At 37.8% G+C, this 26604-nt stretch overlaps 1 protein-coding gene across 1 annotated transcript; it reads left to right on the top strand.

The window, feature by feature from the left end:
- Nucleotides 1-6079: 6079 nt before the first annotated feature.
- slco3a1b (solute carrier organic anion transporter family member 3A1b) lies at nucleotides 6080-25955 on the top strand. Its single transcript, XM_081350277.1, has 10 exons — nucleotides 6080-6538; nucleotides 9144-9603; nucleotides 16013-16111; nucleotides 16256-16516; nucleotides 20945-21109; nucleotides 21228-21426; nucleotides 21611-21746; nucleotides 22019-22191; nucleotides 22304-22368; nucleotides 24004-25955. Exons 1-10 carry the CDS (start codon nucleotides 6401-6403, stop codon nucleotides 24378-24380), a joined length of 2073 nt encoding a protein of 690 aa, XP_081206403.1. The 5' UTR covers nucleotides 6080-6400; the 3' UTR covers nucleotides 24381-25955.
- Nucleotides 25956-26604: the final 649 nt, after the last annotated feature.

Below are 26604 nucleotides of genomic sequence, written 5' to 3'. Positions count from 1 at the left end.
TTGCGTAAGACCCACATTTCCCACATTAGCCAGGCCTTCCCCTGCCTATGTGATGTTATATCGCGTCTTAGGACGCAGCTATCTGAGGGTGGTTGTCCCCCCCCCCCCTCCAGACTCTCCGAGTCTACCGGGTGATTATGCACTGTATACCTGGACTAGCTTCCAGTGGTCGGTGTTTTCTCATCCCAGCACGCACGGCGTCTTACAAGTGGTTCCCGCAGCGTTTATTCAAACGCAGTACGAGAGAACTCTCGTAAGAGAACGTACTCGGTTACTAACGTAACCTCGGTTCTCTCTAGAAGAGGGAACGAGTACTGCGTTCCCTGCCGTGCGCGCGGTTCGCTCTGGTTCGCTTCGGCGATGAAAACCAGTTGAATCAGCCTACTCGAGCTCCTTTTATAGGGGATGGCCACACCCGTTTCGGCGGGATGTGACGAGGAGCGCGCGAAGCGCTCTCATTGGTCTGATGTTGCATCAGCCCTCGCTCGATAGGCTCATGCAGTTGCCGCAGAACAGCCAATGAGTGAGCGAGCCGTCTCGCCATGGCTGTGCACTGCTGCAATGCGTTTTACAAATATGAAAATTAAGGATAATTTTGCTTCAGTATTTCGTGAAAAGAGACTTTTCCCGCAGCGTTTATTCAAACGCAGTACTCGTTCCCTCTTCTAGAGAGAACCGAGGTTACGTTAGTAACCGAGTACGTTTTATTCCGTTTTCCAACTGTACGTTGGTTAAGAATGAAATGGCTAGAATTTATTCCAACCTCTACTATTAAATCCAACATCATCAATGCTCGGATTTGCTTCCATGGTGCTATCAAGTACAACTTGCAGTCTGTGAGGTAAACTAAATGCTATTGGCTATTTGAAAAGGGGAAGGAGCCATTCAGTATGTCCCGCCTTAGCTTCCTGTTTCAGTGGAAATTGTCAACGCTTCATACAAAGCTGCATGTTCCTAGGCACTTCAGTGGGCCTTTAAAATTATGAAATAATACATATTTTTAAAATTAACAGAGAACATTAAACAAGAATACAGGTGCTCAGAAATGCAGTGTGAACACCAATGAGACTACACAACAAAAGCAAACAAGAACACAGCTTAAATAGGCAAACACCAACAGGCTAATGAACCACAGGTGAAAACAATTAGGCATGATGAGTCCAGGAAGAGAGTTATGGGAAGTGTCAACCGGAAGTGTATATATAATAAATGAATATATAATTCCTTTTTATATCCGTATGTATATGTACACCTGGTTGGTTCTATTTCCAATTACACAACTTTTTTATAACTTTTTAAAGAATGTGTTGCTTAGTTCCTATGGATTATATGCTGTTACTGTCTGTAAACAGGGTGTTGGTGTGTGCTATGAACAAGGAGATTTTTCAGTGAATTTTTCTGCAGGTTACATTACGCCAGTAGGTGCTCTATTGTGACTGTCTTTATGAGTGAGTCATTGAATGATTCATTCAACCAATATATGTTCAACGAACAAGTGACATCTCTTAAAGTGATAGCCCACCCAAAAATGAAAATTCTGTTGACAACCAGTTCCCTATCGATACAGTTCACTCGTACTGCGTTGTTAGACGCATTGGGAAAACTTATTTTTCTCCGATTTACTGAAGCTTAGAATCACGCAGTGTAACTTCATGAGCCAATGGTCGTGCCGCGTAGTTGGACGAACCAATGGCTAAGCAGTGTAGCTGCACGAACCTATGGCGTGACCTATGACTCTAAGCCAGAGTCTGAGCCTCGACAGTGCTACCAGTCCGCCAAGCGCTAGCCCTTTACGAATCACCCAGGTCCCCGGCCTATGATAACGCTGGATCCTACGCCTCAGTAGCTGTCCTGATCCTTATGGAATGAAGAGGAGAGGGGGCTAAGTCTCGCCTTGGCCGGACCACCCCCCAAACAGCCTCGATTTTGTCTTCAGATCCTACGTTCAGTTCCGGGTGTTGGAAGCGATGTGTGTGTTGCAAGCATTGGGCCCGTTCAAGTTGTCGTGAACAAAATAAAAAATAAAAAATCTCAAAAAGAGAGCAGATTTCTTGTCCAGTCTCCTGCACAGGCCTATCACTTGAACCAATTCAACCCTTAGCCACCTGGGCCGAGGCTTGGGAAGTCGAGAGTGTCGAGTTGGGTTTAAAAACAGTACAGATAGAAGGCTGTTCTGATTTTACGTCATCTTATCTGAGTGTTTCTTGGCAAATATTTTAATATTAACATGAGCGGAGTGGAGTAAAGAAATTGATCAGCAGAATTGATATTCAAAACGGTAAGCACGCGCTGCTTTGTTTACGGTTTGTGTATCTAAAGTCTGCAGCGTCGGTTTCCATTTCTGAATGACGAATATAGATTAATACATCTGCAGAAATAGACAGTTGTCTCATTTACATGCAGGCGCAGAACGTGCATCCTAGTTGACAGTCGGTAGTAGTTCTCTCGGTGTGTTCAAGTGCAGGTTTTTTTGCCCAGACGCAGGCGACGCGAGGCGACAATACAGTCAGCTTTCATCAGTGCTAGTTCTTTGCCGTCGGTTTGGTGTGTCCCCAACTCCCCATACCTTTAGAGTCACAGAGATGTTGATTTGCGGCTGTGGACTCATTTGGAACTTTTTTCGATTGACAGAAAAATAGATATCATTTGTGTAAAATGTAAGCTATTTAATATTTACTTCTTGTTTATTAACCTGTTAAAGCAATATTACATGTTGATCAGATCAAACATCAGTGCAACTGTGATTACCTGCGGCCACATTTGTGCTGATATTCGAAAAAGCTCTGTTGACAAGCTCAACCTTGGCTGAGATGTTGTCTCCCGAGTGGAGTGATCTATGGCAAGCCAAATTAGCTATAATGTTCTTAGCGTTACTTGTCTTAATTGCATTTTTACTTGTAACAATTGAATTAAAGGGCTCATTAATTAAATTCTTACCAGTAACAATTACAATTACAATAGAGAGATCTCTAAATCAGTTCTTATTAAAAAATTACTTGTAACAATTACAATTAGAGAGAGCCATAATTGTTATTGGTAAGAATTGAATTACAGAGCTCTCTAATTGAAATTGTTATTAGTAAAATCTGCAATTTGCAAACTGTAGAGCTCTGTAATTAAAAATGAATGACTGCATCCTTGAATGTCAGATATATTTCAGTTGCCCCCCCCCCCTCCCTTCTTCGAGCTTGAGAAGTGAGGCAATTTACACATTAGAAATAACTTTTTTTTTAACTTGCCAGTACAATGATTTAGACTTCCCTCTTACAATGTATTAACTATATAAATGTTAAAATAAATGTTCATAGTATCCAGATTGTATGTGAGTCTAAAGCGACACTGTGTAATCAAAGCTCCAAAAGTGAAACTGATCAATTATTATGATCCATATAATCTAAAATATGTGAAAGCTTACAGCTTTGAAAGCTAAGTGAACATAACTCAAAGAGCTGTACAATATGAATGAAATGGTTTATCTTACAATGTCACATTTATAGAAATTGTTCAAAGATCAATGATATGATTCTCCTGTTGTCAACTTTGTGATGTTTGCTTTCGTTCACTAAATGCAGTGCACTACACCACTGGACCACTAGATGTCCCTCTGCACTGTAGGTGAACGTGATTTCAAAAAGTACAGCATGTTCCTGGATCAAACATCTTTGTTGATTCTGGAACAACATTCCAATCAACCAATCAGATTTGAGGGACAAATTTACAGTCTATATCAAGTTTAGGCTTACAAACCAGGGTTAGGTGCGTTTGCATCAGTGTTATTCAGCGAACATTTTCAATTTTTGGGATAATGTATGGGGATTAGGGTTAGGCTTAGGGGTAGGGATAGGGTTATAGGACAAATTTTTTGGACAGGAATGTTGTTTTTAGGATCAACAAAATATGTTGCTCAATGAACATGTCTTGCTTGCCAAAATCACCGTGACCATTCTCCATACAGAGAGCATTTATCCATCTTTCCCTAAGCTCAGTAATAACATGAAGTGTACCAAGTTGCCTTTTATTGCCCTTTAATAAACACATCATGACAATTTGGAGTTTACTGTTTATATACCAGCAAATATAGCCTATTCATTGAATATCTGGAGTTTTAAAATGTAAATTCAAACTTGCACAAAAGCAGCAGTGTTTAGAGTGTGTCAGTCTTTATTTATTTTATACTTTAATGTTTAATATTTTACATTTATTTTAATGTAGCCACAGTCAAGACCACAGGGTTCGATGGTAGAGACAAGACCAAGACCAGTGTATGGCCATTACATCAATACTTTACAGTGATCAATACTTGTGTACTAAAGAAACAGTTTGCCATAACCTTTTTTTTTTTTTTTTTTTTTGTGGGATAGTTGTTCCATGCTTGAATTTTGTGCATTGAAAATTACTTGAGACCCATAAGTACACATCTGTGGAGTGCCCTTGGGTCTCTTTATGTACAATACACCCTGTCAATCTGTTTTATTGACATTCAGTGTCAGACTGCTCCTGCAGCAACACTTTCAAATCCACTGCCTGATGCCTTTTGACATCATTGTGATGAATCAGCCCGTTACATCTTATCAACTGATGAATATTAGGTTTTGGTATTATTTAAAACCGAGACATCAAGCAAGAAAATAAAGCATATAGTTTAATTCAGTATATGGCCGAGATTGAACTTTTACAAAACTGAATTGTAACCGAATGCCATATACAACTGGTGCTTTTACGTACTAGCTGAATTGTTTAATTTAATTGTAAAAGACAAGAAGATGGTGGGATGATGCAAGTGCTGGAAAAAAAGAGGGGTCTATGATGCTATAATTGAGTACAGCGCTGTTTGGCTCAATATGAATCACTGTAAGAGCCCAGCAGAGCCATAGACAGATGGGAAAACACAAGGAGTGGTGAGTCTTGCTCTGTAGGATGGATAAAAAAAAGAAAAAACAACCAGTCAATACTGTGTGTGCGTGAGTGTGTGAGTGCGTGTGTGTGTAAATCAACCCTGCCTCTAAAGACAGTCTGAGATATACTGTTATGCTATTGCTGAGTCCATTCTCCAGGCAGCAGTAAATTGTCTTTGCCTCAGAGTATTGAAGCACAGAGACCTTCAGCGCAAAACCAGTGATTACCTACAATCACACTTGCTGTGAATATAGCCACACTAAATGACTGCTGCATGACGCAGTCAACAGTATTGTCTTTTATCCGAAAGACTGGCAGAATGATAGTGTGTGTTTTGACTATTTTACTCATTCAAAATATTTAGAAGGCAAAAACATATTAATTATAGAACTACAGTGCAGTGGCTTAAACTGACAATGATTCCGTACTGATGCATGATTAATATTTAACCTTGATCTTTATAGGGGAGATAAAGAAGAATGTTTTTGATAATTTTGTCCTGAGAGTGAGAGCGAATGACCTCACAGAATAAAGTCATGCGGGGGTTTGGAACAACATGAGTAAATGATAACAGAAGTTTTATTTTGGGGTGAACAGTACCTTTAATACAGGCCTGTGTGATCATTTGGTCAGCAGCTCATACATTTGGCACATTGCTCTCAGGGGACACATATTGAGGGTTATTTTTAGTCTGGGAATAAAATTCACTTTGACAATTCAGAAACAAGTCTGACACAAAAATCTATTTTTTTTCCGTGATTGAGCCCTTTTATTATTGATAAAATTATTAATAAATCTGTTCATGCATCATCTTGAGGTCGGTCTATCTATCTATCTATCTATCTATCTATCTATCTATCTATCTATCTATCTATCTATCTATCTATCTATCTATCTATCTATCTATCTATCTATCTATCTATCTATCTATCTATCTATCTATCTATCTATCTATCTATCTATCTATCTTTCTATCTATACAGTACCAACCTAACTAACTACCTACCTACCTATACCTAATAGAAGTGTTTGTGGGAGGAGGAAATAAAGAGAGCCAGTAGAAATGAAAAGGAGAGAGAGGTCATCATTTGGTGCAGGCTGTGGTGTAGATGGGGACACGCATGAGCTGAGTCCTCCACACCGGCAAACTCTCCTCCTCACGGAAGAACAGCGGACTGACTGTAACCGCCTCACGTAATACTGTATATCGCAGTTTCCGCGCGTGTCGCTGATGTTCATGGTTATTAATAGGCTGCATTGGTCTTCCGTCGGTTTCTTTGAACCATTCAGATCAACTGATCAGATGCGAGTGCGCAGTTTTTGAGGTGACAGTACTAAGAACGCTCAAGATTCATTTCATAAGACTCGATTTGAAAGCGGACCGGAACCGGAGGCGATATTAATGGAGCCGTGCACGTCTTGTTGAGGATCCATCTGCACTCGTCCTCAATGGTCACCTTCTGTCCGAGCCTGTCTTTCTGCTTGCTGCAGTCCGCATCAGAGGATGTACGCTGAGGGAAGCACGACAGACACTGAGCCAGACGCGTGCCAGAAGAAGACATCATGCTTCTCCAACATCAAAATATTCCTCATATCAGAATGTGCCTTAATGTTGGCACAGGGCACTGTAGGAGCCTATCTGGTAAGTCGAGCCGATAACACAGGCATCTCATACTAGGCTACGTGCGCACTGTATGTGGATGACATTGAATGGTGTCCGGTACGCATCGCTTACCTTTACCCTAAAGCAAGATAAATAAACCACATCATGAGGTAGTCTATAGCTGGGGTTTTGCGTGCGGTACTGCGACTGCTTTATTTCTACATGATTTAGAGGCGCTATAATGGAAGATGATCATCAGTCTAGTGAGTGGCCCAGTGGTCGATTACCTTATTTTGTCTTTGAGCCACGGATGCACTTATGGTTGGAAACAAAAATATGTCACAATGATCAGACCTTCTATGGAAAGATGTTTATCCCTTGAAAAAAAAAAAAAAAATAGTTGGCTATGCTAATACTATTTTTATGTTACTGTAGGCTAGTAGTACTAAAAGTTATCTTACAGTGACTACTTTTATCAATTTAACTATTAACTTTTAAATATATGCTATTAATTAGATGCTATATATGCTATTCCAGTATTGACTAGGCCCTATCTGTTTACTAGTAGCCTACTCATTTATGAAATAGTAATTCCTTTACGACTAAGTTCATAGAAATTCCGTATTTAGGCCTACTCATAATATGAGAACGTATCGTTTTTTACATGCTAAATTAATACATCATTTTAAAACAAAATACTTAAAAAACAAGTTTAATAATTTTGTCATTTTAATTTAATTTTTTATTTTTAGGGTTGTTTTTACTCTGTAACTTTATCTCCAAGGATGATGAAAAAATGTATTTGGCTAACTCCGGCGCATTTACAGTATAGTGTTTATTAATGTGCACTAATTCCTGTTTAGTAAATTAATAAAATAAAAAAAATGGTTATTTTTGATTCCATCTATTTACTAGATGCATTTCAGTTGTTGCTGGTACTTATTTTAGTTGCACTAGTAACTAGATACTAGTAGTTATTCTTTAGTTATTTATAACTATTAAAATGGATACCAGTTATTACATGTAACATTTTTAACTGATCTAAAGTAGTGATTCCAGTCTTTACATATGACAAGCAAAAAAATAAAAAAAGATTTGTAAACTCACAAGATAAGAAATGTTATAACAAGCAGAATAAGTACTAGTGTCTCAGAAAAAAAAGTGCAATATGTTGCCAATGACAATAGTGAGTGGGGATTGAGATAGTGACTAGTAGAGGAGAATGTATCTAAAAGTACTGGTGACTAATGGGATTAATACTAGCCACTACTAGATTACTTACAACTAATTAAAAAACAAGTACTGGTAACTGAAACATAGACAATAGTTAGTTTAAAGGAATAAATGTTAAAATTAGCTTTCAACACAAGAGAAAGATTCACACAGTCACGTCACTACATGAATGCATCTGCTCTTGAGTAAAGTTATATGATTGATATATTATTTTTCCTAGGATGATGAGTAAAGTTATATGATTGATATATTATTTTTCCTAGGATGATGATTTTTGTATGTAAGTGCAAATATGCCCTACCTTTTGCTTTATCTAAGGTATTTATGTTATGTTGTGACCTAAATGGCACATGTATAAATCGCTTTTTCAACTCTCAGAACATTTGATTTACACCTTCAATATTGTGTAAATGAGTTTTTCATCTCATCAATCTATTCTATTGCTTAAAGGGGGGGTGAAATGCTCATTTTCACTCAATCTCCTGTTAATCTTGAGTACCTATAGAGTAGTATTACATCCTTCATATCTCCAAAAAGTCTTTAGTTTTATTATATTTATAAAAGAAAGATAGGCTGTACCGAGTCTTTCCGGAAAAAAACGAGCGGCTGAAGGCGGGCCGTGTGGGCGGAGCTAAAGCTAAAGCTGTGCTAACGCGCCGAGCTAATAACACACAGAGACATTTGTTCAACAGTTTTACTCACCGCCCGGTTCCAACCACGACCGCAAACCTTTATCATTGTGACTGCTCGATCCGCATTAGACGATCTGCAAATCCGTCGATCTGGGCTTTGTTTATAAAACAATCATCGTCGAAATGCAGGGAACAAACAGTCTTGCACAACCTCCGTTGATGCTCTGAAAAAACAAACTCCATCCACTGGTCCCTTAAGGCTGGGTTCTTTGGGAATCTGTGCAGGGTTGTCTTGCCCTGGCAACCAAAAACCCACTTCTTTGGTGACATTGACTTCCCTAAAGCCGAGCATAGCGCTTTGATGGGCGTACTGCTTTCGCTCTCTCGCTCTGGTCTACGGTTGCGCGCGCGCCCGCGTACTTCCGGAGAAGTGCCCTTAGGACCCGTATAAGGAAATTCCGCTACATCTGACGTCACACATGCCCATACTCGAAAAAAACTTTCCGAAACTTGTGACAAACCGGAAGGAGCATTTTTGGAACAGAAATACTCCTTCAAACGTACAATTTAATTTTTGCAACTTTGTCCATGTTTAGCATGGGAATCCAACTCTTTAACAGTGTAAAAAACTCAGTATGCATGAAATAGCATTTCACCCCCCCTTTAAGATCTCCAAGCCACGAAAGCATAAACAACATATGATGGGTGTGAATATGGCACGTGGTCATTGCTCATTGTCTCACAGCTTTGTAACAGTATATTTTTTCTTTATATTTTAGGTCAGTGTCCTCACCACACTAGAGCGACGTTTCAACTTGCAGAGCGCTGACGTGGGTGTGATCGCCAGCAGCTTTGAGATTGGCAACCTTGCCCTCATCTTATTCGTCAGCTACTTTGGGGCCAGGGCCCATCGGCCTCGGCTGATTGGTTGTGGGGGCATCGTGATGGCACTGGGAGCGTTACTGTCAGCACTGCCTGAGTTCTTGACCCACCAGTATGAATATCAGTCTGGAGAGCCACGTCCTGTGGGACAGGGAAAAGACGTGTGCTCCAACAGCAGTCGGGGTGGGCTCTCTGATCCAAGTTATTTCTGTGGGAATAGAACCAATACCAACATGATGTACCTGCTGCTGATCGGAGCTCAAATGCTTCTGGGGGTTGGAGCGACGCCCCTGCAGCCGCTGGGCGTGTCTTACATCGATGATCATGTCAGGCGTGAAGACTCCTCCCTTTATATTGGTGAGAGTGATCTACACAACCATTACTGTGTTATGTGCCCCCTCCAGCCCCATCAGTAAGGCTTCAGTGCCCCTTAATCAGAGATATTGTGGGTGACAAACAGTAGCACATATTTATATTCATATACAAACATATGAAACATGCACACATTATACATACACATTATTTTGTTCTCTTTCCTTAACAATGAAACAGAATAGTAGTAGAAATTTTAGGGTACCTGGTGAATTTGATTTTACTTTATTAAACCTAGTGTTAAAAACCTTTATTAAAATAATCAAATGATTCATAATTATTATTGTAATTAAATTAGTATTATTATTATTTTAACTTTTGATTCAGTTTAGGATTTAAAAAGTAAAATTACAAAGTAAAAAATGATTATTATTATTATAATTGGTTCAGTTTTGGGTAATGGGTAACACTTTGCAATAAGATCAGTCAATGCATTAACAAACATTAGCTAAAAATGCGCAATTCTTTTGTCACAGTATTTAGTATTCATTTAGTTAATCAAAATTGTTCAAAAACTGTTTATTGTCAGATACTATGTTTGATTTTAATAATGTATTAGTAAATGATGAAATTGACATTAAATAAGATTAATAAATGCTTTAGAAGTAGTTTTCATTGTTAGTTCATGTTAACTAATGTAGTTTACTAAAGTTAACAAATGGAACCTTTTTGTAAAAATGTTATCAATAAATGTAAAAGTATTATTCATTGTTGGTTCATAATAACTAACATTGAACATTAGGTAACACTTTAGTTTAGGGTCCAATTCTCACTATTTACTCATTTCTTATCAACATGCATATTACAATGATATTGGCTATTTATTAGTACATATTATAAAGCACATAAAACTTCCTTATTCTTCATGACCATATTCTATACATTCCCTAATCCTACCCAATACTTAAACTTAACAACTACCTTACTTAAGTTAAAGACAAATACTGTCTTTAAAATGTTCTCAAATGGCACTTCTTGAACTCCTGGTAAAACGTGCTGGTCAGGCACTAAAGAAACACTACAGAGTGTTGTTTTTATTTTAGGGCATATCATGTAGCACTACCGTCAATATCCCGCGTTGAAACAATAACAGCACTTATCATTATTAATGATTTATAAGCCACAAAATGTTGTATGCTTAGCACATCAGCTCTTTACCGCTTCCTGGAGGACTCCCTAGCAGAAAGCTTTTGTACTATGAACGTACACAAACGCATAGTTATAGTGTGTGGCTGGTTTAGGTTTGGGGTGAACTCACTTGGGAAATTTCCAAGAATTGAGCTTAAACCCATTGGTTTAGAGTGGTGCACCATTGTCTTAATCTCCTGTTGCTATGTTTTCAGGGTGTAAACAAGAAGCAATGATGGCCTTCAGTGCCTGTTATTTCTGCGGTAAAGCTAATGTGTGCTGGCTGCTCTGTCATCCCTCAGGCAGCTCACTCTTTCTCACTATTCTTCTCACTCTCTCTCTCTATTCTTCTCACTCTCATTCTCTCGCACTACGACGATGATTCTCCATATATTTGATACAAATAAAGGCTAGATCATCAACCCCAGACTCAAAATATAACCCTATAGCATGGGAACTGACTATTGTAATTGAGTAGCTTTCCACAGGTAATTCAAGGTCTGGATGTGAATGTCTGTGGGTTTGTGTGTGTGCGTTTCACATCATTTCTGCTGTGTCTCCTTCTCTGCAGGGTGTTTGACGTCTTTGCATTGAGCTGACTTGACTGTCTATGAGCATTAATGTCTGTGCAACCCCAGCAAGCTTCTTTCTCTCTCACTCTTGCGTGTTTTAATCCTTTGTAACCTTTAAAACTGGACCCGTCTCTTATTGAAGCATAGTGTGTAAACTAGCACAGCCATAAACATCCTCTTTGGAGACAGTCATTGCTGGTGGGCATAATGGAATCAGTCATTTAGCTGTTTGATCACAGAGGCTTTGGTTAACAGAAATGCATTTGGCATCTTTCACAAAGGCACAAGCAGAAAGGCCTATCTGTTTAAAGTGAATTATCCAGCGTTTGTATTCATACAGAATCCTAGAGTAAGAGCACTGATCTAGGATTACATAGTGGTAACATTAGGACTAACATGCTTGATCAATTTCATCCAGACTAATGGATAGAACTAAAACACTTTTTAAAGATCCAGAGCAATACAACTTTGAAGTTCATGTTACACAGACCCTTCTGCCCCTTTACAGCAATGAGATGAGGTTCACTCTTTCCATAGTAAAGGCCTGTTCACACCAAGGATGATAACTAATAACTATAACGTTTTAATAACCATTCTAATTCTTTGTGACTAGGGAAGTCCACGCCACAACTATAACGATAACGTCACATAGGAAAGATATAGTTGGAATCACTCTCAGAACAGAAAGATATCGTTGGACTCACTCTTGTTTTCCAGGTGATGATTGATGAAAACATAGACAGCCAATTAGAATCCACCAGAATTTAAGGAGCTCAAGCATTTAACGCGGTAGACAACATAACCGTAGTGCGTGCTTATAATAAACAGAACATTATCATGCATTTGAACTTCAACTCAAACCAATTTTTCATGTCCGTGTAGGTTTTATTCAGCTGTGTCATCACAGAAATAAATTTCATTAAAATATATATATATCAAGACTTCAGATGCAAAAGCCTCTAAGTGCCATCTAAAATTTTCTTCTAGAATGATCATTTTTATCAAGCTTATATGTTTATGTTCAGTTATTTCACTTTAATGGCAATGAAAATTGCCTATTAATTGTCATTGAAGTGAAATTACTGAACTTAAATATACGAGCTTGATAAAAATGCTAATTTTGGAAGAAAATTTCAGATGGCACTTAGAGGCTTTTGCATCTGAAGTCTTCATATATAAAATATATATTTTAAATGGGAAAATCCCCTGTTTTTACTGAATTTTTGATCAAATAAAATAAATACAGCCTTGGTGAACATAAGAGACTTATTTCAAAAACATTTAAAAATATTACCAAACCCAAACGTTGGAATGGTAGTGTATTTATTTATTTATTTATTTTGTGTATAGCCGTATAATGCACAGGATAATGTACAGTCAGTCAGTCATTACTTTAAAATAAACCCCTTCAGGACAATACACGATCACCCCTTCAGCTGCGTCTGACTGTACATTATCTGTTACGTGTTCATTTATAGTGTTCTCTGATCATGCTTATGCTGTGTCTGGACAGATAATTACCCGCTGAATGGTAAAACAGCTGATAGTACAACATTTACTAACGCATGCATAATCTATATGCTGGCTACCCCCCTTTTAGTATTCCTATAATATACAATAATCAACACAGAAATGTTTGTGCTCATCAGCTTTATCACAAACTCATCAGGTGCCAGTTATAGCAATGAGAGCTTTAGATTATTTTTTTTTAATGTACACAATCATTAAAGGAAATAGCTTCTTTACTTTGGGCTACTTGATGTTGTGTCTCAGAAGGGAATAAAGTTGCAATCAAAATGATTCAACCCCACGGAGACTGTAATAATTTACTTAAAAAACTGTAAGCTTTTCTAATGATACAAAGTTTTTAAAAAATTGCATCTGTAAGAGTTTAGTGGCAAACTAAAGTGATAATGTCAATATATAATGTAATGCTTTTGGGTAATAGCATTTTTTTGTAATACAGCTATGTCAATTATTGTCATGGCTGTTTTTAAGTCACTTATTTGTACAGTATGGTACAAAGTTGTGTTAAAACACAATTAAGCATTTGGAAACTCTATAACAAAACTGAATTAGCTTGTGCTGTTACACATACATACATTTAGCTAATCCATGTGCTAAAGTGGATTAGCAAATATGGCCAAGTCAAAAAAGCTCTCACAAAAGCTACAGAGAACAAAATGTTGTATTACATTAGAAAGTCTATGGCTACAAGAAGATTTCCAAAACACTAAACATTCCAAGAGACACAACTGGCAGCCTTATTCATAAGTTTAACATTTGTTGTACCAGAAAACCTTTAAGGGTTTTGAGATAAAAAGCACAATATCATCAAGGGGAATACAATTTTTGATCAGAGCAACCGAGAAAAACCCTCAATTTACTGCCAAAGACCTGCAAGATGACCTGATGAAAGGAGGAAAAAAACATTTGCAATGCAAAGAATAAGAAGAACACTAGACAAGCATGGCCTTAATGTTGGGACATCTTGCCGAATGCCACTCTTGACCAAGAAAAACATAAAAGACAGGCTTGAATATGCTAAAATTCATTTGGATAGACCTGTGGAGTTCTGGAAGAATGTGGATATGGAGTGATATGACCAAACTGGAACTTTTTGGACCTATGGATCAGTGGTATGTCTGGAGCAAAAAAGGCAAAGCTTATGAGCAGAACACCACCATCTCAATGGCCAAACATGGCTGTGGTCCAGTATAGTTATGGAGGTGCTTTGCTGTTGCAGGAAGTTCAAATCTTGACTGTATGAAGGACATAATGAACTCTTTGAAGTATCAAGCCCTTTTAGCAAAGATGTTGATTCCTTCGATGCAGAGATTGAAGCTTGATGATCAATGGACTTTCCTGCAGGACAGCCATCCCAAAGTATACACCCAAATCTACTTAAGATTGGTTCAGGGATCAGTCGTGGAATGTTCTTGAGAGGACTGTTCAGTCTTCAGATTTAGATCTCATTGAAAACATTTGGTGGAATTTGAAGAAAGCAGTGGTAATGTAAAAACCAAAGATTATCAGTGATCTGGAAGCTTTTTCAAGCAAGGGATGGTCCAAGATTGAAGTAGAGAGGTGACAGAAGCTTTTAACACTTACAGGCAGCATTTATGGGAGGTTATAAAGAATAAAAGATTCTACACAAAATTTGACTTTTGGGGGTTGAATAATTTTGAAAACTAATGTTTAGAGTCAATTCGATTTTTCTCATTTTTCACCAACTTTATGTTCTCAGAATCACTCAAATGTGTATTGATAAACTTTCTATAATAGTTTACTAATGCCTTTGTTGAATTGTTTTCATGAAATGTTGTTCTCTGCAGCAAAATACCTTCCAGTTCAAGGGGGTTGAATAATTTTGATTGCAACTGTACGTTATAATTCCCCTTCTGCAATAATAATAATAATAATAATAATAAACTCTTAAACTTTGCCCTAAAAAGATGCTATTTACATAAGCATCTAGATAATTAGCGCAAATGCCGCCTTAATAACATGTGAAAGATTTAAATTAACTTAATTTAAAGGCACAGTATGTAAGTTTCGCCGCTAAAAGTAGCTTAATTAAAACAATAATAAAGGCGTAGCTTGATGACGCCGTGAATGAGTGTGGAATCATCGAGTTGTCATCTTCACTTCCACAGCCAAAGGAAATCCGACGGGATTCAAGGCAGAAATCATGTTCATGGATGAGCTAATGTGATAAAGTTTTATTATCATCACTGTGGTGTGAAGCAGGGCGGGGCCGAGAGCCAAGGACATTTTACTTTGTTGTTTTATTATGCTTATATGCCGCTGTCGGCCACTGTCCTTTCGTTTTGTTTCTTATGTTTATTTTACGATTAAAGTTACGCTTACCGCCTGTCTCCTTCTTCGCTGAACTTGAACTTTGTTACAGTTACAGTTGATGACTTAAATTCACATTATTTCATTTAATTCTAATAAAACAGCCGCAAATGCTACATATCTACTCATACAGGTGACTTTTTTGGAATTTTTTAAATTGTGGGGTAAGTTAACGTAGCGCTGTTTTACTTGGTCAAAACAATCATTCTATAATACGCTTGAGTGAGTTGAAAGTTATGACTCTGTGCGTTCACTCAGTAGCTTCGATGAGACACTTGTTGCACACTGCACTAAGCTAAATTGATATTAGATTATCATATTAATACAAATAAAATGAGTGTTGTCTCTGAGCAGCATTAATACAAACATGTAACTTGCGAGAAAACAAGAGATTAAAAAAATAAGACTAACCGTTGAACTATATAACAATGATTAGTTTTCTGTCGATAAAGGTATCCAAACAGTTGCTTACCCGTCAAATAAAACACATAATATATTAAAGCGTGTTTCCATGGCTTCTACTGAAGTAAAACTATTGAGGGTAATGCAGATATGACGTCATTGACAGGCAACGCAATGACACGGGCCATTACACTGGTTAAAAATAGCTGGTTTCTCTGGACTTAAACATTGTTGGAAACATTTGGGATAATGTAAGTACACAAGTCAACAAAATATTTAATATTGTTTTAGTGGTTTTGGATATTTTAATCCAAAAACCTTACATACTGTGCCTTTAAGTGAATTGACAACAATCTGGCCAAAACTCTGCATGAATGAATATAATTTTCCCACGTAACTATTTTGACTATTTTGTGTGTTGTATTGCATTACAGGTATCTTATTCTCTACACTGGTCTTTGGACCAGCCTGTGGTTTTATTCTTGGCTCTCTGTGCACCAAAGTTTATGTTGATGCAGTCTTCATTGACACATGTGAGTATCGGCATCAACAATCAATCCCTTTATTTAAATGTTTTCCTTATTTGTTAATGGCTTTGGATAAAAGCATCTGTTAAGAATTATGAATGAAACTGTGTCTCAGTAATATCTCATCAGATCTCTGTTCACTCCTAACAGCCACGCTGGACATCACTCCTGACGATCCACGCTGGATCGGTGCCTGGTGGGGCGGCTTTATCATATGTGGCCTTTTCCTCTTCCTCTCCTCGTTTTTCATGTTCGGGTTCCCGCAGTCACTGAACGAGCCTGGGGAGGGCCCGGGGGGTGAGAGCGAACAGGCCATGCTGCCTGCTGAGCTGGTGCAGGAGTACGAAGGAGTCAAAACCTCAGATGACCCGGAGATCAGCACTGGCCTAACCTGCTGCCAGCACCTGCAGGGTGAGACAGAGGGCAAAGAGAAAGACTGTCTAAACACACAGAGCTTGATTTGTCAGTGTTCATTACTTGTAGTAGTTTTAGATTTCATTTCAGAGTAGAGAACAAGACTCATCTCTCAAAATGCTGTTAGAGGGATAGTTCACCCAAAAATGAAAATTCTGATTAATTACTCACCCTCGTGTTGTTCCAACCCCGTAAGACTTTCGCTCATCTTTAAAATACAAATGAAGATCCTTATGATGAGCTTTCTGTCCCTCCAATACACAACTAACACTTTGATGCTTCAAAAAGTTCATAAAGAGATCGTAAAACTAATACATATGAATAGAGTGGTTTAGTCCAAATTTTCTGAAGAGACATGATCACTTTACATGATGAACAGATTGAATTCCGGCTTTTATTCACATATAAACATTCATCGACTCACACATCAGTTGTGGTAAACGAAACTCAAGCATGTTCGCTTGACGAGCGAGAACCAATGAGGTTCATTTTCATATTACGCACGTTTGAGCTTCCTCAAGAACCAATGAGGTTCATTCTTGTGTTACACTCGTTTGAGCTTCCTCAAGAACCAATGAGGTTCATTCTTGTGTTACACTCGTTTGAGCTTCCTCAAGAACCAATGAGGTTCATTCTCGTGTTACGCATGTTTAAGCTTCCTCAAGAACCAATGAGGTTCATTCTTGTGTTACGCATGTTTAAGCTTCCTCAAGAACCAATGAGGTTCATTCTTGTGTTACGCACGTTTGAGCTTCCTCAAGAACCAATGAGGTTCATTCTTGTGTTACACTCGTTTGAGCTTCCTCAAGAACCAATGAGGTTCATTCTTGTGTTACACTCGTTTGAGCTTCCTCAAGAACCAATGAGGTTCATTCTCGTGTTACGCATGTTTAAGCTTCCTCAAGAACCAATGAGGTTCATTCTTGTGTTACGCATGTTTAAGCTTCCTCAAGAACCAATGAGGTTCATTCTTGTGTTACGCACGTTTGAGCTTCCACAAGAACCAATGAGGTTCATTCTCGTGTTACGCACGTTTGAGCTTCATCAAGAACCAATGAGGTTCATTCTTGTGTTACACTCGTTTGAGCTTCCACAAGAACCAATGAGGTTCATTCTCGTGTTACGCATGTTTAAGCTTCCTCAAGAACCAATGAGGTTCATTCTTGTGTTACGCACGTTTGAGCTTCCTCAAGAACCAATGAGGTTCATTCTTGTGTTACGCACGTTTGAGCTTCCACAAGAACCAATGAGGTTCATTCTCGTGTTACGCACGTTTGAGCTTCATCAAGAACCAATGAGGTTCATTCTTGTGTTACACTCGTTTGAGCTTCCACAAGAACCAATGAGGTTCATTCTCGTGTTACGCATGTTTAAGCTTCCTCAAGAACCAATGAGGTTCATTCTTGTGTTACGCATGTTTAAGCTTCCTCAAGAACCAATGAGGTTCATTCTCGTGTTACGCACGTTTGAGCTTCCACAAGAACCAATGAGGTTCATTCTCGTGTTACGCATGTTTGAGCTTCCACAAGAACCAATGAGGTTCATTCTCGTGTTACGCATGTTTAAGCTTCCACAAGAACCAATGAGGTTCATTCTCGTGTTACGCATGTTTGAGCTTCCTCAAGAACCAATGAGGTTCATTCTCGTGTTACGCATGTTTGAGCTTCCTCAAGAACCAATGAGGTTCATTCTTGTGTTACGCACGTTTGAGCTTCCACAAGAACCAATGAGGTTCATTCTCGTGTTACGCATGTTTGAGCTTCCACAAGAACCAATGAGGTTCATTCTCGTGTTACGCATGTTTGAGCTTCCACAAGAACCAATGAGGTTCATTCTCGTGTTACGCATGTTTGAGCTTCCTCAAGAACCAATGAGGTTCATTCTCATGTTACGCATGTTTAAGCTTCCTCAAGAACCAATGAGGTTCATTCTTGTGTTACGCACGTTTGAGCTTCCTCAAGAACCAATGAGGTTCATTCTTGTGTTACACTGCACGTTTGAGCTTTTGTTTATGTCTGCTGATCAATGTTTACATGTGAATAAAAGCCTAAATTCATGCTGGAGGATGCTGAAGAAAAAAAAATTTTTTTTATAAAAGTATATGTTAAACTTAGCATGTTAACTCAAGATATTAATATGTGTAACAATATTTTTTAGCACAACCAAATGTTATATTCCTACTGTTTTAGTCTGCTTTCTAAAGAATGGCTAGAAATTATTCGCAAGGCAATTATAAGGGAATTACATTTCTTTAGGCTATTAAACATAAAGCTGATTTGAATTTTTTTCTGTTGTGAAAAGCTCATATTAACTCAAATGAAGCTGAATTGTAAATTGAATTAAACATTTAAAATATACAGTATATGAGCCATTCCACCGAATGGGTGACATTTATGTCCCCAGAACATCATATGTAAAAAATTGCATGAAAATAACTCTAAAATACATTTTATTATTAAGCAAAATGTCTTGCATATTAAGCTAACTACAAATTATAAAATTTATAATTAAAAACATTAATAAAAACTACATAGAACACAAAAAATAGCATTTTCTGCATGTCCCCACTCTCTGTCTCTAAACTTTGCCATGAAATATAATGATTAAAATCCTTCAGAAATCTTAAGTTTTGGGGATTGTTGTGTGACTTTATATCCAATGTATTTAAAATGTTTGTTTGTTTTTATGAGAAAAAAATATTTTATCTAATATTTTAGATAAAATACACATTTTAGTCATGTCCCCGGGTTTTCACTCAGTCCTGTTACCCTAACACATTCCCCCCTCTGAAAAACTTGGAATATTCCACAAGACACATTTTCAACAGGAAGTTGCATCATCTTGATCTTCTAAAGGCAATGGGAAGACCATAAGTTAGTCCTCTTATTTTAATTTCTGTATATTTGATGAAATTGTAACTATGACTGAGAGGGTCAATCTCAACATACTATCCTGTTACCTAAATAATTTCTTAGAATGTATTTGTTTATTTTAAAGATATTAACATTTGTTAAGTTACTAGAATTTGCTCAGTGTCCTCATGCTATTAGCATGTATGCTATGTGGCCATATGTCATGTATTTGATAACTTTTTGCTTAAAAACTCAATCCTGTTACTTTCAGTCCTGTTACTTATATGAAAAAATAACAGGAGTGAGTTAACGTAACAGGAGTGAGTAGAGTCCTCTGTTTTGTTGATTTAATACTGTAAATATTATTTCTCTTTCCATCTCCTTTGCTGTGAAGTACTACTAGCATATAGTACATCACTTCAACATAGAAATCTTATGCACACACAGTCATGTACACTCTCTCTCGTGCACACACATATGGACACTCATTCCTGTTACCTGTTCCTCATTCCTGTTATGAAATAGTTCATTCCTGTTACCAAGTGTTCAGTCCTGTTACTATTATTTATTTATTTTCTAAAAAAATAAAGTTAAACCACTTTTTTATCAGTTTTGTTTGGTCCATCATTTATACAATTGTTTAATAAATTAAATTATAAAAAAGAAATGTATAAACTTGAGGCTTCGGTCTTCTTTAAAATGAAAAAATGGCTTTGTGTTTTTTATTAAAATACACTTTGCCTTAATAGTGATTTTTTTGTCACAAATATCAGTTATTTGAACATATAACCAACAATATCTTTAGAATAAACACTTTCTTGTGGGGAAAACAAAGGAATAATTGACATGCTTTTAAACATGCTTTTTAAATGTCACATGAGTTTCGGTAACAGGACTGTGAAAACATGCATCCATCTTCTGCTTAGAAACCTTGTAAAAAATTAAATAAAGTTGCCTGAGATTGACCAATACACATTTTGAATAGGTAAATATTTGAGTATTAGATTCAGTGTTGAAAAAAAAACAAAAAATTAAGTTTAATTTTTAAGAGTTACAACAAGCAAATGTCACCCATTCGGTGGAATGGCCCATATATTCCTATGTTGCAACCTTGCTAAGCTGCTTTCAATTATTTTTTTTACATACTTTCACAAGGCACTGTATACACACACACACACACACACACACACACACACACACACACACACACACACACACACACACACACACACACACACACACACACAGTGCCTTGCAAAAGTACAGTATGTGAAATAAATAATTACACAATACAAATAATTTATTAATAGTTCAACTTTACATATCTTAATCATTACTTTTGGCTTTAATTGCAATATAAAAGAATTATTTAATTTTTTATATTTTAATATTTTTCTTACACAGTATAAATGGATATTTACATATAAAAATAAACAGCTGTCTTTACATTTTAGTAAGAGGATGGGGAGGGGCATCATATTTGCGGATCCTTGACATCAAACATTCTCTTCAGCTACATCTTTATCCATTGATATGAAATCATCCATTTAATATCAGTGTAATGTCGTCTCAGTTATCCCTAAGGTGACTAAGCATCTGCTGTCCAATCCGGTGTTCACCTGTGTCATTCTCGCTGCCTGTATGGAAATCGGTGTGGTGGCTGGATTCGCCGCCTTCCTAGGGAAATATCTCGAACAGCAGTTCAACCTCTCAACGTCCTCCGCCAATCAGCTCCTAGGTAGGCAAGTCCACAAAAACATCCAAGTCATAAAACACAGTTTCAAATAAAATCACTGCAAGTAACTGAAAGCTGCTTGTCAATTGTTATTTAATTTTTTTTTTGCTTGTGTGTACAGGTATGACAGCAATCCCCTGTGCTTGTCTGGGCATTTTCCTAGGCGGCCTCCTGGTGAAAAAGTTGGATCTGTGTGCATTGGGGGCTATTCGCCTGGCCATGCTAGTCAATATCATCTCTACGGCCTGCTACGTCTCCTTCCTTTTCCTTGGCTGTGATACGGGCCCAGTCGCTGGGGTGACTGTTGCCTATGGCAACGAGTGAGTGGAGCGCTACAACATAAAAGCCTCACAAATTTTTAATGGTCCACAACAATTGGCAATAAATACAGTCACTTAGAGTATAAAGACTTTTGTGCTTGTAGCATTAATTTTACAGAGGATCATGTTTATAAATTGTGAATTTGTCATTCTTACTCTTCTCGTAATTATTCTCTCCATTTAGGAGTCTAGGCTCATGGGAGCGGACGGAGGCCGCATGTCTGTCGGGCTGTAATTGTTACACGTCTTCTCTAAGCCCCATCTGCGGCTCCAACGGCATCACCTACCTCTCCGCCTGCCTGGCCGGCTGCACCCGAGGAGTGAGTCTCGTTCATACACACACTCCCCAATTCAGACAGATCAATAGACTCCAGCACACATCTGCTTAAATGCTTCCTAAAGTCATAAGTAGCAAGAGTTCTTTTGGGAATGCTCATTTTTCCTCCCTCTTTTAGATACATCAGTCCCCTTTTTCTCAAATATTCAGTTCTTTTTTCCTCTGGATGGTCGCTTGAAATCCCCAGAGCAGCACTTAAGATCCATCATGAAATATGCACTCAGCTCTGCTCTCCTCCCTCCCTCCCTCTCTCAGAATCTGACAGGCTGTAAGTGCATCGCCCAAGGCGACGGACCCGGGACAGCCACGCCGGGGAAGTGCTCCAGCCCGGGCTGTCAACAGGCCTTCCTCACGTTCCTAGCAGTCGTGTGCGTCTGCAGCATGATCGGAGCCATGGCCCAGACTCCATCCGTCATCATCCTGATCAGGTAATGCTGCTGACACCAGTAAATTTAAGGTTTCGTGAGTCTTAATCAGTCTGGTTGTCATCTGCACATCATAATGAACTAGTACTAAGCTATAAGTCATTGGTGTCTGTAGAACTGTGAGCCCAGAGCTGAAGTCTTACGCCCTTGGAGTTCTTTTCCTGTTGCTCCGGCTGCTAGGTAAGATATTTGCATAACAATTTGTCCAAGTATTTTAAACATGCATCCATATCTTTATCTTGGTTTGGTTTATATCAATTAGCTTAAATAACATTACCTTGTAAAAGTTTGGGGTCAGTAAGAAGTCTCTTATGCTCACAAAGGCAGCATTTATTCAATCAAAAATACAGTTAAAATAGTAATATTGTGAAAGTAGTAACTATTTTCTATTGTAATGCATTTTAAAATGTAATATACTCCTGTGATGTCAAAGCTGAATTTTCAGCATCATTACTCCAGTCTTGATCCTTCAGAAATCATTCTAATATTCTGATTTGCTGCTCAAGAAACATTTCTGATTATCAATGTTGTGCTACTTAATATTTATGTGGAAACCGGACACATTTTTCAGGATTCTTTGATAGATCTTATCAAATTGATTTGAAACAGAAATCTTTTGTAACGTTATAAATGTCTTTAGTCCCTTTTGATCAATTTAATGCATCCTTACGGAATAAAAGAATTTATTTCAAAAAGAAAAACACTTTTATAGGGTAGATCATAACAAGAACTGATAAAATGTAAATGTGCACAACGAATGCAATGTACTGTGCAAGTCTCTTTGGATAAAACCCTCGGCCAAATGCGTAAATGTAATCTTTAAATAACAAATTTGTGAAGCAATTAAAGGTCCCGTATTATGCCCGTTTTCACAAGATGTAAAATAAGTCTCTGATGTCCCCAGAGTGTGTATGTGAAGTTTCAGCTCAAAATACCCAACAGATCATTTTTTACAGCATGTTTAAATTGTCATTTTTTGGGGCTCAGAAAAACGCGCTGTTTTAGTGTGTGCCCTTTAAATGCAAATGAGCTGCTGCTTGACGACCCAGGGGGCGGAGCTTCATGAGCTCGCGCTCAGTCTATCAGGACAATTTCATCTCACAGAATGATGATAATATCAGAAACTCTCAGTAACGGCGTTCATTTCGAGTCGGACAATAATGCCTACAGAGTCAGAGTGCTGTATAGAGATGAAACAGGTATAGTTTAGTAGTTTAATTACGGTTATTATAACGTATTTGTCATCTGCTTGTATGTATCCATTATTTATTAATAGCCTACAAGTCTGCTGTCTGAATGATGATCAAACATATACTGATGAGTTTAATAAAGTTTATTGTATCACACAAAAGATGAAGCGTCAGTTTTAAGTCAGAAAATCACCGTAAGAGCTGAGTAAACACAGTAAGTTATTAGAAGTGCGCAAGTACATAAACGAATTTCGGTAGAGTTGAGGGAGCATTCCTGTGGGCGGAGGTTAGTCAAAAAACGGTTCTGGTGACGTCATTAAAGAAGGAAGTAGAGGGGTGTAGTCCAAACGGGCCGTTCGATGTAGTCGACTTCTGTTAAATAAAATATCTCGCTTGGCATTGAACTTTGAGCTTTATAATTTTACAGATATTATTTATACTCTAACAACAACATTACACACTAACTAAAGTTTGAAACATGGGATCACGAAGAACGGGACCTTTAAATAACAAATTTGTGAAGCAATTAAAGGCAAATTCATATATAAAGGAATGAAAAATCTTATTTTTACATTTAAAAACAAGCACTGTACAATTATACTGACCTCTGTGTTGTATGTCCCAGGTTTCATTCCTCCACCTCTGATCTTTGGCATTGGGATTGACTCCACCTGCCTACTGTGGAGCTCTGTGTGCGGCATTAAAGGAGCCTGCATGCTTTACGACAACATCACCTACCGCTACCTTTACGTCAGCATCGCCATCGTTCTCAAATCCAGCGCCTTCATTCTCTACACCATCACCTGGCAGTGTCTGCGTCAGAACTACTCCAAGTACATAAAGAACAGTGAGGAATACCTGACCCCAAGCCAGCTGTTCGCCTCCAACCTCACCCTGGACAACCTGGGCAAGGACATTGCACAGAACCCTTCCAACCGCACCAAGTTCATTTACAACCTAGATGACCACGCCTGGAGCGAGAACATGGAGTCAGCCATATAGTCCCACCCCAAAGAGGGCCAGCTGGCCTATATGCACATGCTAATTTAGTCTCATAACGCTCTTATTCAAAAGAAAGTCCATGTAAGCCGATTTCTGCACATTCCCGCTTGGGAGAAATGGGCACTCTTTTAGCGCATCCAGGGTGTTTTAACTAAACAGAGCCAAATGAATTTGACTGTTACTGTAGTCAGGACTTGTATATGCTGGATATATGATATGTGTAGATGAAACGCATCTATCGTATTAGGGGATGTATTAGGTTGCAGTTCCAAAACCGAACAGTTAAGGCCCATTCAAACCGAGGATAACTATAACGAAAAAGACACAGTTCTATAAATAATTCTTAATATAAAAGAATAGCAGAGTCCACACCACAACTATAACAGAGAAACGATATCATTGGAATCACTTTCAGAACGATTTTTTCCAGCTGATGAACGATAAAAACATTGACAGCCAATCAGAATCCATCCTGCTTTAAAGAGCTCAGGCATTTAAAGCGGCAGTCGCCAAAATATAGCGTGCGTTGGTGTGGACGCTAATCTTTATAGTTATAGTTCTTGGTGTGAACGGGCCTTTAATCTTCCATCAGTCGAAACTAGCCCCAGCTTACATATATAAGCACCTTTTTTAGGTTTCATTTTGGATGGTCTTTTTAGTATTTTTAAAAAAAATGTAAAGAATATTAGCATATGAGTTCTATGAATATTAGCTAATATGTTTACTTGAATATCGTGAGGCTCTAATCAGTCTATTTTTATGGAGGGTCTTAGAAAGCTTGATGTTATTACTCAATCTCTCCTCTGTACAGTCATTAGACTTTAAAAGAAATAGATACAAGTGCAGAGTTCACACAAGTCATGTAACCTATTAATCAGCCTAAATACATAATGGTGAACATATTAGGCCCGTGTCTGTGAAAAACGTATAGCTTGAATAGACAAAAGGTTCATTAGTTTTGTGATGCCTCGTTATTTGTCATCTGCAGAGGTCCTGAGCAACATCTAAAGCAACATGTAACATTAAATCAGTAGTTGTTATCAAGCAGAGGACACTGAAGGATGGAAAGATGGATTTATTTCAATGCATGCAGGTATTGCATGTTGATGCATCAGAGTAGGCGCATGGGAATTTTAGGGGATGTATTGTTTTGGAGAAAGTAGACATTTCCCTTCTATTACTCCAGCATCTTCTTAAATGGTGTTTTATACAGCGTGCGCAGAGTTATTAACGGTATTACGGCGCCTTGTATACATTTTTTCTTCCAATCTGTTCAAGGAATTCGCTTGGAAGACCAAATGCAAAGGATTAACAAAGTTTTACAACAGTTGTAAAACATGTTTTTTTTCCTCTTTAGCAAAATATATAAAACAAGGAAATAAACATAAGGAAATTATTAGTGAGCTACTAAAATATCAATCCAAGTTACACTAAATAATTATAATATGAACAAATATTTAAAAATGACTTCAGAGTTAATTCATACATTTTTGTATGGCATTGGACCTAAGAATTTGTTTCATATACTTATGACTTATTTTCTATGCTTTTTCTAAAAAAATCAATGAATAAATGTAAAAAAAAAAAAAAAAAAAAAAAACGCAGGGCCGAAAGGTGATGGATCCATGGTAAACGTAACAAAGCGGAATGCTTTTTATAGAGGAAAATGATGTTTCTGCTGCTCTTGAAAGATGGTTTAACTGGATGCAAGTACACTGAAGAGACCCGCATAGGGCAAAACCCAAACCCATTATCACCCTTCGTGTAAATGGCTTCCCAAGCACATTATTTTAATGCATTGCAATATACGGCGAAACGCTTGATTGCTTGAATGTTGAGGCCGGAGTCAATACAAATGGGATGATACAAGAATGATGTCATTGTTTATATAATCATTCCTCTCTATAGATAATTCATTGCCGTAAAAGTGCCAAAGTGATGCCATTTAAGTGTTCTGAGTTCTCTCTGAGAGGCCGTTCTTCATAATGCTGGAATTGTATATGACCGCAAGATGCTTTATTGTATTGTATGTAGACATATGTGATATCTTTAGCAACCATTACACCTTGTACATAGTGACATTTAAGTCTATTCTCTCCAGAATGTAGAATATAGCGATGCTTTAGGCTTTTACAGGTGATGTTACAAGTCTTAACTTTGGACAAAATATATATTATTGTTAAATGCAGATGGAGATTATGTTATGCTTACAGAGGAATGTTGT

This window comes from Scardinius erythrophthalmus (assembly GCF_964197995.2).
Source record: "Scardinius erythrophthalmus genome assembly, chromosome: 2".
Classification (NCBI taxonomy): domain Eukaryota; kingdom Metazoa; phylum Chordata; class Actinopteri; order Cypriniformes; family Leuciscidae; genus Scardinius; species Scardinius erythrophthalmus.
Note: the sequence above shows the minus strand (reverse complement) of the source record. Positions and strands in the feature narration are given on the sequence as shown.